The following is a 12,916-nucleotide window of genomic DNA, read 5'->3' as shown; positions in this document are numbered from 1 at the left end:
AATTAGGTAAAATATTTACACGGCCACAGTTAAAACTATAAAACACAAAATTTCCCCTTCCTTTCATATATCCCTCCCTTTTTAAAGAAAATATGATACTCTGTATTATTTTTGGCACCCTGCTTTTCACTTAGTAACGTATCCTGCCATGACTCCCCAGAAGTAGAGGGTTTATTCAATCAGTCTTCTTTTTGTGGGCATTTACATTTTCTTTCCAGCCTTTCCTACTGCAAATAGTTCCTTAATAAATAGCCCTTATAGGCTATTTGAGAATTAAAGAAAACGAAGCGTGTTAAAGGGCTGTGTAAAGTATAAAGCAATATAGGCTATTTGAGAATTAAAGAAAAGGAAGTGTGTTAAAGGGCTGTGTAAAGTATAAAGCAATATAGGCTATTTGAGAATTAAAGAAAAGGAAGTGTGTTAAAGGGCTGTGTAAAGTATAAAGCAATATGTATGTACGTATGTGTGTGTATAACTTTGTTATATTGTTTTCTTCCACAGCCATTTATGAAGCACTTCAGCGTCCCAAGAACTAGAGATACAAAGATGATTAAGACTTGGGCCCTGCCCATGAGGTTTTATAGTCTAATATGACAGGAAATAAAAAAGAGAAATCTCACATTTTCCTTCTCAGTTTATTTCATTTAAAAAATTTTGATCAATGGTTCAGATGATATTACTTTTATATTAACTTCTGGATTTATATATAGATACAGATGTCAGTCATTTATAATCTTTCTACTATATTGATCACAGTGGGAATACAGAACTTCTTTCAGTTTATGAATCATATAATCATGTAATCAAAGAAGTCAGTGTTGCTTAACTGATTTATGTTTTCCCAAAGCCAGAATTCAACTACTCCACAATGACAACAATAACAGTAACCACAGAAGTTTCTCCAAGGAGCAAGAAAGAAGATCATTCTGCCTTGTATGAGTCCACGTCGGCTCACATCATTGAAGAAACAGAATACGTGAAAAAGGTACGTGGACGCTAGAAATCATGTAGCATGAGACTGGTGGACTTTGTTTCCCTTTTTAATAGCACGTGTGAAAAAGAACAGACCTCCTTTGACAAAGGGTAGTCTTTACAGCTGAAATTGGGATACACATTTAGTAAATACTCTTGGGATACATGTTTAGTAAATTCTCTTGGGATATATGTTTAGTAAATTCTCCTGGGATACACGGTTAGTAATGTCTCTTGAGGTTTTCTGTTCCTACACCTGGAGTAAAATGATGCTCTTCACTCAGTAAAATTGAATACGGGGGCCGGGAGGGTTCAGAACACCTATCAGCACTTCATTTGTCCCATACTATTCACCACTGGGTTTCCTGCTGTTTTATGTCCTTACTCAGTTGTTTCATGAGCATTGATAGTGTGTTCCCAAGTAGATACTTATGTTTCCTGCTGCGTTTGTGTGTCTTGCTACATCGTTCCTTTTCACAGTTCACAGTAGGTCTTGCCAATGAATACATGTGGCAGGTTACTTGATTAAAAAATGTGAAATCTTATGAGAATCCAAGATGATAATATCTAATAACAGTAGATATTCTTTGAACTGTTTCTTAGAAGAAATGAAAAAATTCTGATGTGGGTAGTTGGTAACTTGTTCAGATGAATTAATTAATTCATCTCTGAGTGTCTTGCAATTCCATAGGTCACTGAGACATGAAGCCTATATTTTATACATGAATTTGTATTATCTCCTAATTATTCTGTAGCAATTACTAAATAGCAATTTTTTTACTAATTACTAAATAGTAATTATTCTGTAGTAATTAGTAGATAGTAATTATTTTGTAATTACTAGATAGTAATTGTTTTATACTAATTACTAAATAGTAAATAAGTTCTAAATTACTATATAGACAAAAATAGAATAAATAGTATTAAATACTAATTACTAAGCAATAATTATTTTATAGTATAATATCATCATATTTTAGGTTTGACTGAGAAAGAGTTATAAAGACCAAATGCTTATTGTTTTTGCAATCTAAACAATATTAGCCTGAACGGAGGTTAGGTTGATGGCAGTTACCAGATAAATCAGGTAGTAGTTAGTATACTGAAAAAAGCTTTTGACACTACATTCCTTTGAAAAATTTTTTTTTTTTCTTTCAGATTCGAACAACTCTGGAAAAGATCCGACATCAAATGTTTAAAGATGAAGTAGGTCATAGCAATACAAATAACACACTGGACGCAAAGGTAATGAATTCATCAAGCTTTACTGCTTTTATTCCTTCAGAAAGAAACATAAAACCATATAGACTTTATTTAACTTTTTTTTTGTTAACTATCAAGTTATCCTTTGAAACTTTAGATGACGATGGCCAGGTGTGTGAAATGTTTAACTACAGATCTCATCAGTAGGATCAGATTGGAATGACTAGACCACACTTGAGTATTTTAAACAGGGTTTACTTACCTAAGGAGTCCCTGGATTGTGCAAATGGTTAACGTGAATGGCTGCTAACCATAAGGGTGGAGGTTCAAGTCCACTGAGCGGCACCTTGGAAAAAAGGAAAAAAAAAAAGAAAAACAACCTGGTTATCTATTTTCAAAAAATCAGCCATTGAAAACTCCATGGAGCACAGTTCTACTCTGACACACTTGGGGTCATCATGAGTTGGAGGCAACTTGACAGTAACTAGTTCACTTATCTAAAAGGTATGGGAAGATGTTGGCCCAGCCAGGATGCATGGCATCAACATCTCCCAATGACAAACATACAGCCTTTTAGGCTCAGCTGGGCCACTCTATTGGGTACACAGTCGAAGCCGTTAGATCTTTGTGAGCGTTTTAGTAATCTAGTGCTGCCATAACAGAAATACCACAAGTGGATGGCTTTAGCAAAGAGAAATTTATTTCCTCACAGTAAACTAGGCTAAAAGTCCAAGTTCAAGGTGTCAGCTCCAGGGCAAGGCTTTTTCTCTCTGTCACTCTGGAAGAAGGTCCTTGTCCTCAGTCTTCCCCTGGTCGAGAAGCTTCTCAGGTGCAAGGACCCTGGGTCCAGAGGACGCAGTCGGCTCCTGGTACTGCCTTCTTGGTGGTATGAGGTCCCGAACTATTTGTTCCCTTACCTTTTATCTCTGGACAGATAAAAAGGTGGTACAGGCCACACCACAGGGAAACTCCCTTTACTTTGGATCAGGGAGGTGACCTGAGTAAGGGTGGGATTATAATCCTCTTTAGCATAAAATTACAATCACAAAGTGGAGAACAACCACGCAATACTGGGAATCAATGGCCTAACCAAGTGGACACATATTTTGGGGGGACACAATTCAATCCATACCAGTGAGTGAGGACCTTGTCAGACAATCAATAAGCTTAAATGTACCACCCTCCACCCCTACCCCAATGCCAGCCTTTATGCTTATGGCCAAGCAGTGCACACTTGGCCTTGTCTGGATTATGCCAGGCTAAACCTTCTCTGAGCCAAGAGCAGCATTATCCATTCTACAGCATGGATACAGAGTACACCAGACCATGGACTGCGACAGAGAAACAACACTCCTTTATCACCCTCAGCCTCCCAAGGTAATACAGGAACTCCAGTTATTTTCTTAAATTAAGAGTTCTGAAACTAGAAAAAAAGTTAAATATAGAAATGGTGGGGAAGATAAAAAATTCAGTTTGGGCTATGTTGAGACACCAGTTAGCACTCCAGGTGGAGGTTGCTGATGGGCAGCGAGATACATGGTTCTGGAGTTAAGGGGAGGGTTCTGGTCTAGAAGGTCCAGGCTACAGGGTAGAAATTTTGGGAGGTACAGATGGAGTTTAAAGTTCTGAAACAGGAGGAGATCACTAAGCAAGTAAGTGTGGATAGAAATGAGAGGAGATTCCCTCTAAGTATTGAGTGCTGGTGTTTCCAGCATTTAGATTTTTGGAAGAACCAGCACAGGAGGCTAAGCAGAGCGGACAGGGTGGTAGGAGGAAGAGCAAGAGAGTGGAGACTCGGCAGGCAAGCGAGGAAGGGATTTCAGAAAGGTGGGAGGGACCACTCTGTCAAAAGCTATAAATGGGCCAAGTAAATTGAGGACTGAAAATTGATCATTGGGTGGAACAAAGTGGAGGATGTTGGTGACCAAGATGGTAGTAGCTTCTTAGTAGTAGAGGTGGTTTGTATTGCCAGTGCATCTGCCTCAGCCATCTCCAGCCATGGAAGGTCAACAGATCAATGGAGCATCAAAATACCCTTCTTCCTCAGTGCCATGGCACTGTCTCTGTAGGGATTTAACCATAACCATCTAGGGTCTTGCCACTCAAAGTGTGGTCCGCAGCCCCAGCAGCATCCATATCACCTGGACCTTGTTATAAATGCAGCCTTTGGGGCCCCACCCCACATCTACTGATTCAGAATCTGCATTTTAACAAGATCTATCACCAGTTGATTCATATGTATATTAAAGTTTGGGAAACACTAACTTGTGATCTTTGAAACCACCCACTCTTCCAGTAATCTTCCTTCTTCAAGAGTCTTTCCATCAATGAATAAATGAAAAAAAGAGATAACAGTTCCATTTATAACGAGGGGGAGAGTATATACTAGGGGCTGGACTATAAAAGGCAAAAATCTGGTAGAAGTTATGTTGAGTATATTTATATGCCTTATATTCTTTTTTTAACTTCTATAAATGTAGTCAGCATATGGTAGTGGAAAGAACACAGACCTTGTTGTTAAAACAACCCTGGATTCTAATTCTAGTTCTGGCAGTTATTTTCAGTATAACTTTGGTCCAGTTAATTAAACTCTCTGGTATCAGTTTCCTCATGTGTGTAATGGGCATATTGCCTTATAATGGTTTGCTTATTCAGAGAAAGGAGTGTATAGAAAACATCTAAAAGATGACCTGGCACATAATAGGTGCTCAACAAATACAAGTTGTTATTATAATCATAGGGTATGCATAATTGTAGAATAATCCTTAAGTTTGCCTTGAGGTACAGAAACACAGAAAGCGCACAGGATAGGTGAGCAAGGGACAATGTCAGAAGCTCTGCCACTCACTTTTTGTGTAAACTTGGACTCTGGTGCTCAGTTTCCATATCTGTAAAATGGATGGGGTTAAGCTAGACAGTTTCTAATTTCTTTTCATCCTTAAAAGTTCATGATTCCAGATGAAATTTATTTTATGCTACCAGTGTATTTTCAATGAACAAGAGTTTACACAAGCTGAAGTTGCATTGGTGGTAACACTCAGTTCTGACGTCTCTGATTGGAAATTTAATATGAGATGATTGCAATGAAACATCACTCAACATTCAATATTATATACTATAACTATTAGGGTTGATTATATTATTCTGTAATGCAGTGTAACCAAAATATATTTATGTCTGCAACTTAGGTAAAAAAAATTCTGGCCTTGTGGATATTATTTATCTCTTAAGATGGGCTTGGAGCCCCGGTGGCACAGTGGTTAAGAGCTTGGCGGCTAACCAAAAGATCAACAGTTTGAATCCACCAGCTGCTCCTTAGAAACCCTATGGGGCAGTTCTGCTTTGTCCTTTAGGGTGGCTGTGAGTTGGAATTGACTTGATGGTGATGTGTTTTGTGTGTCAGAAAGGCTTACTGGTATATTTGAAATTATAGGGAATATTGTTTTGTACCGTCGAGTCCATTCATAAGGAATATAGAAGATAGAAAAGATACAGCTCTACCTCTTTTTAACGTAAGAATCTGTTCACATTTGAGCAAATATAGAGGCCAGCTGCTTCAGCTCCTCATTGATTAGATTAAGATTCAAAAGTTTTATTTTCTTTGTGCTGCCCTGCATCCTCCTCAATATATGTAATACAGGGTAATAACTGTTGTCAAAGTTTGTAGAAGAAAGTTATAGTCCGGTCTATTATTTTTGTGTTTGTTCATTTCAGTGCTGTCAAGATGTGCAAAATGGCACTGAATCTGAAATGGACCCCTCTTGTTGCCATTTGGATCAGCTCATGGAAAGGATGAGAGGAAAAGATTTACAGCTCTTAGAGATGAACAAAGAGAATGAAGTATTGAAAATCAAGGTATGATCATCACGAGAAATTTCTCATAATGCATACTGAACCTGTGAGCCAATAGATTGTTAGCATTCGTGGATCTGAAAAGTAGAGGGACGTCCACACACACACACAGATCCACACAAATGCACTCATACATAGAGAAGCATTTTTACATTTCACTGTTTTATTTTGGAGACTACTTTTATGTTTAAAAACACCTTACAAAAGCTGTTTCCCTATTTAATGGATATGGACCACAGCATTCATAGTCAAATGTCTCATTGTTTATCTCCTATGGCTGAATAATTTCTATTTTCCTTTTTTGTGTATTTTACATGCAGTGCTGCAAGGAATACCTTGGCAGGTAAATCCTGGCAGTCGTCCTTGATTATTTTCTTAGGTTAAATCCTTGGAAGATTCATGACACTTTAGTTTTGCTGTCCTTTACACTCCAACCTTGTCCCACTTTTCTTTCAGGAAAATTCACCTTTTAGTACTGTTGTGAACATCAGTGATAAATTGTTTGCCAGTAAGTGCGATAAGCTGACAGGGCGTTGTGGCATTCTCTGGAGGGTGTTGTCTGTACCTGGTGAACGTCGATACCTGTGGACTCTAGCTTGGCCTGGCCCGTGCAGATCTGGCTGCCTTGCCAGTCCCACTAAATAGGGATTTCTGGCTTTATGTTTCCTCAAACCAGATAAGTGCCCTTTCTTTATGATGGTGCAGATGATTCAGTTGCAACCTCGGTGTTTTTAATTGCCCATCAAACTGTTCTACCTGTAATTCATTTTATTGTAAATGTCAAAACACACACAGTGACCTTTTTTCCTAGTTGGAAGCCTCCAGAGAAGCTGGAGCAGCAGCTCTGAGAAATGTGGCACAGAGATTGTTTGAAAACTATCAACGACAATCTGAAGAAGCTAGAAAAAAGCACGAGGACAGTGCACACTCACTCCAGGTACTGGGCTAGCAGGTTTTCTGTTGGCGAACTAAAGCCCCTATTTATCCAAGTCCCTCTTTGCAGAGGAATTAAATGTGAGACAAGCAATGGGCAAGTCACTTGGCAAGCTCTAGAGAGGGGAGGGTGTATGTCTGTCATCCCCCAGCCTTACTTTAGCCTGGTGTCCAAACCTGTTGCCTTTAAGTCAATTTTGACTCATATTGAGCATATAGGATAGAGTCAAACTGCCCCATAGGGTTTCCAAGGCCGTAATCTTTATGGAAGCAGACTGCCACATCTTTCTTCTGTGGAGCAGCTGGTGGGTTCAAATCACTGACCCCTTGGTTAGCAGCCAAGTGCTTAACCACTGTGCAACAGGCCTCCTTAGCCCAGTGTTCAGATGGAGCTAAACTAATGGGTTGCTACTCTGCTCAGAAACCCCTGCAGAGCACACAGGTGGGAGGGAGGCAGTGCTGCCCTGCCTAGAAGTCGGCTGCCCTCAGTGAAACTGGCAAGTGACTTCTCTTCTGGTGCTGCCTCTGACAAATGAAATGACCCAGGTTGTCATTCTACCTCCCTGGACATGGGTTTTCTTGTTTCTAAAGTGAAAGAGAATTGGTTTAGGCAAAAAGGTTTTCATGCTTTAGATTTAAAAAAAAGATGTATGTATGTGTATATATATATATATATTTAAAATGTCTATTAAATAAAAGGAGCCCTGGTGGCACAGTGGTTAAGAGCTATGACTGCTAACCAAAAGGTCAGCAGTTCAAATCCACCAGCCACTCCTTGGAAACTCTATGAGACAGTTCAACTCTGTCTTATAGGGTTTCTATGAATTGGAATTGACTTGATGGCAATGAGTATGGTGTTTTTTGTGTGTGTGTGTGTGTGTGTGTGTGTGTGTTAAATAAGTTAAAGTTTATATTTAAATATATATGCAAGCACACATATGCACGTATATGTTTTGTTTGTTTTTAATCTGAAGAATATATTCTAGGACTGGAGGGAAAATGTGTGTGTTTTTGTTGAAACTCAAAATATAGAAGAGTTAGAAGGGAAGCTAATTCTTGCTGAGTGGGCAGCTGGAGCTCTGCCAGCTCTGGCTCTAGGAAGGTCCCCAGGAGAGCACAGTAGGAAATCCACTGGGTAGGTGACACCCCCTCATGCTTCTGACCATGGAGCTGATGGCTGCACACTTACATGTGTGCAGGATGCAGATAAAGAACTTGAGTGAGTGAAGTGAGCTGGCGTTTGAGGACTGGAAGTACACTGTGTGAGTGGTGGGGCTCAAGGGCATGGGAGTCCTTTCGAAGGAGGCTCTGCCCCAGCCAGAATTGCCTGGAAGGAATGCTTACTTGGTGTTGTCAAGGGAAGCAAGACAATTTTTTTAACTGTGATATTGAGAGTTCTGTTCAATACACACACTTGTGTGTGCGCACGTGCACACTGTATAGAGTGGAAAGACTCCCTGATATGGTCGGGACTGCCAGAGGGAGGCTTCTCTTCTGCCATCTATCAGCTCAAGTCTTGCTCTGTGCTTAGAAACAGGGCTTCGAACTGGTTCATTTCAGTTTGACGCCATGCTGAGAATTTGCATTTCCACTCCAGAAATACTGAATCAATCTACATTTTAGCAAGATTCCCCAGGTGATTTTTATATGCTTGTTAAAAGATAGATTCTGATTCAGTGTATCTGAGGTGGAAAGTCAAATTCTCAGCAGGGGGTCAAACCGAATGAACTGGTTCAAAGCTCTGCTTTGAAATAACCCATGACACTGTGGTGAGAATTATTCTGACTTTATGACACTTCCTGGTCAAAAAGGTGCCATTTTTTTTAGTGGAACAAAGATTTTATTTTTGTTCTAGATAAGTTATATTGCAGGAAAGTGAAAAATTTTGCTTTTCTTAAATTAATATTTCTCTTCCTTATTCCAGTTCAGGTAGTTTGCATTGTGGTTACAAATGTAAGCATTCCAGGACTAATATCTATATATTATTAATTTATCTATTGATCTAGCGTTCGTATATTCCATCGGATTTATTTTGAAGAAAACACTGAATTCCAAAGAGTAATCCTAAACAATTTTTTTGGTTAATCCAAAAATTATAGAAGGAGATAACACTTGTATAGTTTATTAAAAACAAGAACCATGACAACTGTTTTTCTGACCAAAGGCTAACAAGCTTGAAAAAGAACAGAAATTGAAACAACATGTTGAAAATTTGAATCAGGTTGCTGAAAAGCTTGAAGAAAAACATAACCGAATCACAGAATTGGAGAACCTCATACAGCAAATGGAGAAGGTAAGCTGCTAGAGAATTAAATGGGTTCCTTCCTGACAGAGTTGGTGTGAGAATGAAAGAAAATTAACATTAAAATGAATAGGACATTAAATGAAAAAAAAAAAAAAACAAAACATTAAGTGAAAGTACCCTTCACAATACTTGGTTTTAGGGGTTACTCAGTAATGTTAATTTCTTCACCCAGCCATTTAATAGGATTCATGCTATGGTTATGGATTTACCTCTCACCAAATACTGCACTCATTTCTTTGTCTGTTGAGTCCTCTTTTTAGTAAATGTCTATCTTAGAAAGAGAACCCAGGGAGACTGTGAATGGAAGCCATGGAAGAGATTACCAGGTCCACCTACTCCTAACAATGGAGTGGATCCCTGATAATCAAAGTATTTTTATGCATTAGGATTAGTTAGCAAAGTATTCAGGTCCTCTTTAGGTTTGTAAAATTTATACCTGTCCTGGGAAAGATGTAGTTTGCGTTAAGAAATCCACACCTTCTGGAGCTAGTGAGGCTGAATTAATAGCCAAAATTGTTGCCCTGAGGTAATTTTTAAACCTCAAACCAAAACTTTTCCCAGAAGTCCACTTTGAATCAAACAACAGTTTAGCTTAATTAGTAAAGTATGTCTGCCTTGAGCATTGTGCTCTTTCAAAGATGTATCTATGTGGGATCGAATTTACAGAGCATCTCAAAAGGCTAGATGGGGAGCTTAGGGGGCAGTGACAGGGTGGTGATGGTGGAATCATTTGGAAAGGGATAGCAAGAATGGGTACACAACTTGAAGAATGTAAACAATGTACAAGTAGTATTTGTTGAAATGATACATTCTTTGTTGTGTATACTTTCACAAAATAAAAAAAGAAAAGCCATTATATGGAAATTGGAACTTTAAAAAGAGATAATTTAAGGAAGAGTAATAATACAACAAAAATTCTTACAAGAAGTTTCATGCAGTGTTCCTTTAAGTAGCTAGCACACTAAATGTATACAAAAGGTAACCACATGAATTTAGTTATGCACATCTTAGAATTTGGAATTCAGACCAATCAACAAACACTGCTTTTTAATAACAAACCAAACAAATAGAATATAGGCTTTGACTTCTAGTCAATATTGCCCAATCTATTTTTGTTTTTATTGTATTGACTCCCTGACTTGCCTCTGTTCTTCTCAGCCTTAATTTGTTTTATGAGTCTGCCTTGGTTAATTCCATTTTGGAAATGTCACTTCAAAAATATCAGATTTCAATATTCAGATTTCTTACCTGTAAAAATGGCATAGAGGGCACATCTGACCTCCTCTAACTTCTCAAGGGGAAAGGAGGATTAAGATCAACAGCCCACGGTGATTCCTATGAGGCAGAGGTCAGACATGACTCCTCTCTCCACCATCTTTGCCAATTCTGACACCGACTGTCTCTCCCATGGCACTGTCTACTTCTTTGGTGGGTTTGGTAATTCACTACAACGGCCCTACAAAACTTAGCATAACTCACGACTATGGAGTTTATTAGGGAAGTAACAGTTACAATTCAGGCTCAGGAACACTCAGGATATAGCTCTTCCATGAAGACAACCTCCTCACCGCCGCGTCTCTCCCTGGCCCTCAGCCTCTGCCCAAAGGCACTCAGCGCTCTCTCTCTCTGTGGGCTGAGAAGCCTACTGCATGGTCTCTTCTGCCACTGCTTCTCTGCCACCCCTTCTTGCAGTCTCTGCTGTCGAGTCTCTGCTGCCACTTCGCACTGCCTTCAGTGTTACAGCTCTCTCTCTCTGTCTCCTTGTTCCAGGAGCTTCTCAGCACAGGGATCCTGGGTCCAAAGGATGTGCTGCTCCTGGCTGTTATTCCTTGGTGGTGGTGAGATCTTCTCTCTTCCACCTCTGGGATGCCTCATTTCAAGCCCAGCAGGATGGCAAAACTGGCCAATCCCCTTGGTGCGCCACAATTATCTTTTTTGCATAGACCCACCCGATCATTTGGGTGGGAGTTACAAGACTATGGCTAGAAAGGCCACACAAAAGCTATCAATCACACCACAGTACCAAAAGAACTTTAGTTTCAAAACATTTCCCAAGAATTTAAAGTTTTACAACTCTGAATTGGGCTAAATTTATCTTAATGAAGGTTCTACAAGGAAGTCACAAAAAATTAAGTAAGTCAGATCTTAACTGGGTATAACAATAATAATGAACAGTATGCTGCCTATGTGTCTCGTTAGGTGAGTCACTGTGTGTTGGACTTTAGCACAGTATAACTGGGCTAGAGTGTCCCAAGGAGTTGTTTTATCTAGGCATGACATTAAAATTATGTGTTTTTGGACAAACTGTTACATTGAGATGAATACTTTGTAGTGTTAGAATATTTCATAGGGTAACAGAGTTTAATAAGGTAATAAAATAGCACTAAGAGTGTTTGCATTTAGGAAACACAAGTCTGGACTGCAAGCAGGGCTGTATAACCAAACAACCTGGTGAACAAGCTTGAAATTTAAGTTTCAACCAGATTCTGCCAAGTGTTTAGTTAGAGGCTACCTGTCAGTCCTTGAAAATTAACAAAAGAACAACAAAAACTGGTTGCCGTTATGTCAATTCCCATTCATGGTGACCCCATGTGTTGCAAAGTAGAACTACGCTCCATAGGATTTTCATGACGGACTTTCAGCAGCAGGTCGCCAGGCCTTTTTTGGAAGGGCCTCTGAGTGGGTTTGAACCGCCAATCTTCAGTTAGTAGCCGAGCGCTTAACCATTTGTGCCACCCATGGACCAAACCAAACCAAAGAACAGAACAGTGGAAAATAATTTCTGTTTCTTAGCAACTGCAGGAAATCTGTGCTAGGTGTAAGCTCATCTCAGAGTTCTGGGTTATAGTCATTCAACTGTTTATTCAAAAACTATTTGAGTACCTACCATGTGCCAGGCATAGCTAGGGGTGGGTATACATTTGTGAATGAACTAGGCATAGTCTCTCTTTTTGTGAAGATTACAATGTAGTATATCTGGATAGTTTGGGGCTCAAGGAACCTTCTAGGTTTCCCTTCTTTCATTCTCCTAGGGGCCCTTTAACCAAAAACCCATTGCCATCATAGAAACTCTTAGGACAGAGTAGAACTGCCCCATCGGGTTTCCAAGTAGCACCTGGTAGACTCGAACTGCAGACCTTTTGGTTAGCAGCTGAATGCCTAACCACTGTACCATCAGGGCTCCAGGGGCCCTTTAGGGAAGCTAAAAAACCCTGTTGAAGGTAAGGGAGTATACCCCAGATTGAGGGCAAGTGGCTAAGATACTGGTAGTACATTTTTGGAGAAGTCCTGCTTTGATATTGACCCATAAGTGTGGTCTGTCTGTAGGAGCTCTGTGAGCTTAGAGAGTAGATGGAGAGAATGCCCGTAGCTCAGCAAGGACATGTGACAACCTTCCATAACACTCTAGTTCAAGCAACTTTCTGAGGGGGTGCTATTGGAATCTCTGGGAGGTAGGTGGAGATGGGGTGCCAGGGCAATGTACAGGAATTAAAAAATATATTTGGCTTAAAGACATTTTATATTTGTAAAGCAAACAAGCAATTAATTAAAACTATTAAAAAAAAAGGTTGGCAACATTTTCTTAGTATAGGGAGGCAATGAGAAGACAGGCTCTGAGGAAGGGCTTCTGAGATGGGGAGTGTGTCTGAG

General features: G+C 39.5%; 1 protein-coding gene across 2 annotated transcripts in view; it reads left to right on the top strand.

The window, feature by feature from the left end:
- Nucleotides 1–12,916, top strand: part of CCDC68 (coiled-coil domain containing 68) — a 70,486-nt gene that overhangs the window by 20,751 nt on the left and 36,819 nt on the right. The window contains exons 3-7 of one of the 2 annotated variants that reach the window (XM_049900237.1): nucleotides 852–985; nucleotides 2,131–2,217; nucleotides 5,890–6,030; nucleotides 6,839–6,964; nucleotides 9,125–9,253. In XM_049900237.1, coding sequence (XP_049756194.1) covers nucleotides 869–985; nucleotides 2,131–2,217; nucleotides 5,890–6,030; nucleotides 6,839–6,964; nucleotides 9,125–9,253 — 600 coding nt within the window. In that variant the 5' untranslated portion in view covers nucleotides 852–868. Of the gene's footprint in view, nucleotides 1–847; nucleotides 986–2,130; nucleotides 2,218–5,889; nucleotides 6,031–6,838; nucleotides 6,965–9,124; nucleotides 9,254–12,916 lie in introns of both variants that reach the window. The other variant, XM_049900236.1, reaches the window with a different exon arrangement.

This window comes from Elephas maximus, chromosome 11 (genome assembly GCF_024166365.1).
Source record: "Elephas maximus indicus isolate mEleMax1 chromosome 11, mEleMax1 primary haplotype, whole genome shotgun sequence".
NCBI lineage: Eukaryota > Metazoa > Chordata > Mammalia > Proboscidea > Elephantidae > Elephas > Elephas maximus.
The sequence above is the reverse complement of the archived record's forward strand: the minus strand, read 5'-3'. Positions and strand labels throughout refer to the sequence as shown.